The sequence below is a fragment of the Orycteropus afer genome, unplaced genomic scaffold (assembly GCF_000298275.1).
Source record: "Orycteropus afer afer isolate SDZICR_OR568_19922 unplaced genomic scaffold, OryAfe1.0 scaffold00571, whole genome shotgun sequence".
Lineage (NCBI taxonomy): Eukaryota > Metazoa > Chordata > Mammalia > Tubulidentata > Orycteropodidae > Orycteropus > Orycteropus afer.
The window spans coordinates 692,237-697,859 of record NW_006922158.1 but is presented as its reverse complement, the minus strand read 5'-3'; the positions used below and the strand labels follow the sequence as shown (position 1 = coordinate 697,859).

The window sequence follows — 5,623 nt, the reverse complement described above, 5'->3', positions numbered from 1 at the left end:
ACCCGCTGGCCTATTTGACCTCCCTCACAAGCCAATGGCACATACAAATGTGTCCCTTTACACCTAGCACATCTTCATCTGATCTGGAAGGCCCCATAACACCAGTGTTTGCCCTTTGAAGAAACTCATGGTTTATCTTTTACTTAACGGGACCCTTGGTGCTTCAGATTTCCACACAATTCACAAACTACAGAAATTCTGACACCATACACCTACGCACGGCTCTGAGTCGGATACACACGCTGGGAGGAAAAATACCATTTTTAATTGAAAAGCTAGACTCTGTCATCTTCGTTCTTCTCACTACACCCAGCAAGCAGGGTCACACTAATTTCAGACACCTGCGAGCTGCCAGAGACCGGGACCCTGCGCGATACAGCAAGGTTATTAAGAGGGGTTCCAGCAGAGGGAGGCACAGGATGCGCCTTGCAACAGAATAACTGGGCTTTAAAATGCTGCTGGAAAGTTTTGCTCAGCCAGTAAAGAGCAAAGGGGTTTACGCAAGAATTGCTGAAAGCCATGACCCGAGAGATAATGGTGGCCATAAAGTGAATGGCAGAGGGGTCGTGGGTCTGATAAGTGAATGAGTGGTAGAGATACAGCAGGTGATTCGGCAACCAGCAGAGAGCAAACAGAGCCACGAGCACCAGTACGGTTTTGGCAATTCTCTTCCGGGATTCAATCTATAGGGGAGAGAAAAATGGCAGGAAAAAAAATTAGCTGGCAGAGATTTTTCTGGATGTCGTAGGAAGTACAGGGAAGAAGTCATTCTCTGATTTTCACAGAAATTGGCAATGGACAAACCGAAGTGTGGAAGACAGCTTGTGGCTACAAGTTTGTTGGTACTGTTCACCCCTGAACTTGGAATCATTAGGTCTAATTCAGACACTCCCACCCATGCTTTTGAGATTACCCGAGAATGTTTCCAGTTAACTCAAGGAGGGGGGTGGAATTCTCCAACATTTCATTTTTTTTTTTTTTTAGAAATTAAAGAGCTGCTATACTGTTTCACTGTATCAGCCGAGGCTGATTAGGGTCCACCATTCTCGTCTGGGGTTTCTGAAAGTTGTCAAGTTGGTATCAACAATTACTTTTAATTTACATGGATTCTAACCATCTAGTCAAAGGATTACAAAGCAAATGGGAACATAAGCTTACTTATACCTGTTACTGAGAGGTATGAACCAGGTGAAGTAAAGACACAGCCTGTGGCCACAGAACGAAGATCATTAGCATGAAAGGGGTGACTGCAGCCTCACACGCACCCCCCTTGAGCCCCCTGAATGGACTGGATTCCTCCAAAAGAGCTTAGCTCTCTGTGCACTGATAGAGAAGTCAATGGGATTATCTAACCCCACCCCACCTCCTACAAGAAAGACAGAAGTGCTTTTTTAAAAAATCCCTCGGGAGGGGGTTTTGTCAACGTTAATTGTATCCTGGCTGTGTTTATGCGAGGCAAGCACACCTGGCTCTCACAATGGTCTTAATCAAGCTTCTGTGAGTGGCTGTGTTTTCTTGCCACTTGCACTTCCTCCCCCCGGGCCTCAGTTTGTTCATCTTTGCGGTTTTCATTGAATAATTTTATGGGTTCTTGCCAGCTCTCTCGTCCTGTATATTTATATGATTCTGTTATATTTTCTAAACTAAAATGTACCTTACCTTAGAGTCTCCCCTTGTGCGATGTTCCTCACTACTCCGTGGGGTTCATACTTTCTGACTGCTCCCAACTTCCAGCTGTCCCTTCTCTAATGCTGGTATTACTCCCATTTATTGAAGGCTTACTTTGTGCCAGGAACTGTGCTAGGGATTCCATAGGTATCATCTAGTCCTCATCTCCATTTTATAGATGGAGAAATTGAGGACCAGAGAGGTTAAGTAAATTGCTCAAGATTGTTCAGTTAACCTTTAATAGACTGGGTTTGAAACCTGGGTCTGACAGCCTCCAGAGCCCAAGCTCTTAACCAAAATACTATGCTGCTACTATACTTATTACTCACAGGTGCAAAAGTTGGAATTTCACTTCTACCTTCCAGCCATGTTTGCATGCGTTCTAATTAATGCATACCTGCTTGCGGGCTTGGCTTTGCTCCTCAGTAGGGATGTTCAGGGTGCTTTTGTAAAGAGTCCTAGCAATCAAAGAGTAATAGACAGAGATAATAGAGAGTGGGATGATGTAAAACACCAGAAAGCACAGCAGAGAATGTATCTCTTGCACGAGCCTCTCAGACACAGGGTAAGAGGCACACGATTCATATGTCACATTTTTGTTGCGATCTTGGAAAGTGTACACATTTGAAAAGATAGCTTCTGGTACAGCAATGATCATAGACACGACCCAAACGCAGCCAGCTTTTGCACAGGTCTTCAGGATGGCATTGGAGGGCTGTCGCTCCAGGGGCTTCACAACAGCCTTGTATCTAGAAGAACCAAAATAAATGTAAAAACGGCGGAATCGTAGGGATAGACCTTGTGGTCATCTAGCCCAACCTCCCACCCATATGCAGGTAGCCAAGTCAACATAGGCCAACTGGATAGTGGTGATGGTTTCAAATACACACAATGCATCACAGCAGTTTGGATTTGTGCTAGTCATCTTTTCCTTATTGACTCACTGCAGTACTCCAGATTTGCAATTTTATCATTGTATGTATACATCCCCCAGGACAAAGGAGTGATTTTAGGAGGGATTTCCTGCTGAATGCGAGCAATTCATACGTAGGTGCTACCCTAAGTGTTCTCCAAGACTCCTTTGTGTGTAAATAACTGCTGTTAAACCAAATTTTTATTTCTTCCTAAGTAAGCAGACCCTAGCCTTGCTACAAAAAGAAATCCAGGGGTTTATGCAGTAAAGAGTCAAGGGTTCATTTCTTGCCTGTACATGAGTCCTAATTTGCGGGAAGACGTAGGGCAAGCAAGGGTGAAGTTGGAAGCCCTGTGCCAGTGCACGATGCCTCTGCACTCCCAACAAATCCTCCTGAAAACCTGCAAGCTTTCCAAGAGTCTGCCCTTCCACAGAATATAAGACTGGCCACAGCAAAAATCCAAAAAAGAAACAGGGAAGGCTTTCCTCCTCTTCCATTGCAAAATCTGAAGAATCTATTCCTTATGATCCTGCCAGGCATTGATTACTTACAGACTTCTTGCAGGCTTGATAAAGCACCACTTTTAACATTCTCAGCCTTAATTCCCACCCCTCAATGCCTTCACAGTTATCATTTCACAGTAGGGATACAGGAGCATACAGGCTGAACATGTCCTAACACGGACCCTGAGCACCTGGCTATGAAAGGGTCTCCCCTGCTCTGTCCATAGGAGTTCTAAAGGTCAAGCAGCTTTTATTCATTTCTCCGGAAAGAAAATGTCATTGAATGCTATACCCACTCAAACCCACTGCCATTGAGTCGATTCTGACTCACAGCAATCCTATAGGGCACAGCAGAACTGCCCCATAAGGTTTCCGAGGCTGTACATCTTTACGGAAGAAAACTGCTTCATCTTTCCCTCACAGATCAGCTGGGGGGTTTGAACTGCCGACCTTTTAGTTAGCAGCCAAGCATCTAGCCACTGCACCACCAAGGCTCCTTAAAAGCCCATAGAAAAATACAGCTAACTGATGACATTACACCGAGTTGCCATGAAGCTTGAAAACCTCACCATTTTTCTGTCATTAACTCATTTGATGAATTTCAAATCAATCCGATGCATGTATCTTTTTACATCTCCGGAAGACAGTAATGCATATGTGGTCAATTTCACACCTATACTAATGTTTTAATGTTGACTATATTGCACCACTAGGCTGCACTAATGTATAAAGCAAAAAAAAAATGTTTTTTCTTTCACACCTGAAAACAATTTGCTTTACTTGATAAACTGGGGAGAAAAATCCCTCATTCGTTATTATTTCAAGCAAACAATTATACTTCAAAGAGAATAAATTATCCATAAAGCATACAATTGCAAGAGATTTTAGTGTCTCCCCAGATGCTAACACAGGAATTTTAGCATTCTTATAACTAACTTTTGTTTAGAATGCCACCCGATTCTCCGATCCAACATCCAGGCTACAGAATGTGAGCAAAGCAGAACACGGTCAGTGAACGCTAAGCTCAAGCTCTCCTTTCTTTTGTACCTAATTTCACTCCCTGGCAAATATAATGGAAAAGAAACTCACCTGTCAGCGCTGAGAATTGTCAGTGTGAACACTGACACACCGACAGAAGTCAGCCGGATGAAGGAGAGCACCTTACAGCCGATCCTTCCGAACAGCCATCCGTCTGCAAGATAGTGGGTTGCATCCACTGGCACGCAAGTTAGCAGAAGTAAAAGGTCTCCAAAAGCCAGGCTGGTGATGAAAATATTTGGCACTGTTTGCATGGACTTGGTCTTGAAAAAGACTTTGATGAGAATAGCATTTCCAAGAATGCCCACCGAAATGATCACAGCATAAGTGATGTAGATGGCACACAGGACTTCTATTCCTGGAGAATTGTCTTCAGTCCAGCCTGTGTTTGTGGTATCATTAGAGATGACAGAGCTTGATGATTCTGTGTCATTTGTGATAGAAATCAAAGTCTGATTAGGTGCCTGAGGCTTTTCCTGAGACATGTCTTCTAGAGACTTCAATGTTTAATATTCCTTCTGTTCAGTTCAAACGTAGTTGATTACTACGTCTAATGCCCACGTCTAGCAACGAGATGGCATCAGGAGAACAGAACTGAGTGCAAAGAGAATGTAAGACATCCGGATACTCCTTGCCTTCAGTTGTTCTGTATCTCCCAGCATGCTTGGCAAAATGCTTACGGAAGCAGCACTGAGTGGGAGGTGGAGGGGTTCTATTGGTGTTTGTGTAACATAAGTGACAGGAGGCTAGGGAGGGGTCAGGAAATGCTCTGCAGTTGCTTATTCTACCCTGTTGGGGAAGCTAATGAATAATCATGCCTTCTACCATAATAGTTATTGTTTAGTAGAATCTCCCAGTTTCCAGACACAGCCAGCAAAATCTATACAAATCCTGTCAGTTTTCTCCTAGAAAAGAAGGAATGTGTATCTCTGCAATGGAAGAGACTCTAGTGCATTTTATTCACATGATAAATAAGTGTGTACGCTCCCTGAAGCGCTAACTTGAATCCACTCCTCTAGATTTAATATCAGTGAGGCGCTGAAGCTACAAATCATTTCCACTCTGACCGGGCTGCTGTCACCTCCAAAGAGTGAGAATTCAGGTGACCTGGCCTTAATACTTCTCTGTGACACCTTCGTGCACATTCCTGGGCTGTGCTGCATAGGAGCAGAGCAGCCTGGAAGGGAGGGCAAATCCCTCAAGCCACCATTGCTTTGTCTCTGCAAAGCACTCATGAGACAGTTTTAGTGAAGGGTCATCTGTTTTAATGTCATAGGTTTCCCCCCCACACACACACAAAGCTGTTTAGGGTTTCTCTCCTTAGAAATGGTTAAAATGAGCCTGACTTATTCCCCAAAAAAAAAAAAAAAAACAATACAAAACATCACTCCAGGTCCTGACACAAAAGAACTTGTTGTTGTTGTTATGTGCCGTCGAGTCAGACCTGACTCATAGCGACCCCTCCTTGGGTTTCCAAGGCAGTATCACTATGGAAGTAAG

The 5,623-nt window shown here is 43.8% G+C and overlaps 1 protein-coding gene across 1 annotated transcript; it reads right to left on the bottom strand.

Annotated features, from left to right (window-relative positions):
- Nucleotides 1-275: 275 nt before the first annotated feature.
- Nucleotides 276-4,608, bottom strand: BRS3 (bombesin receptor subtype 3). Its single transcript, XM_007956003.2, has 3 exons — nucleotides 4,175-4,608; nucleotides 2,066-2,417; nucleotides 276-683 (listed from the first exon to the last, which is right to left on the bottom strand). Exons 1-3 carry the CDS (start codon nucleotides 4,606-4,608, stop codon nucleotides 276-278), a joined length of 1,194 nt encoding a protein of 397 aa, XP_007954194.1.
- Between the last annotated feature and the right edge of the window lie 1,015 nt (nucleotides 4,609-5,623).

Coding starts and splice junctions, on each gene's coding strand:
- BRS3 (XM_007956003.2), bottom strand. CDS start 4,608: ATGTCTCAGGAAAAGCCTCAGGCACCTAATCAGACTTTGATTTCTATC. Junction 2,418..4,174: donor ACAATTCTCAGCGCTGACAG/GTGAGTTTCTTT, acceptor TGGTTCTTCTAG/ATACAAGGCTGTTGTGAAGC. Junction 684..2,065: donor AAAGCCAAGCCCGCAAGCAG/GTATGCATTAAT, acceptor TCTCCCCTATAG/ATTGAATCCCGGAAGAGAAT.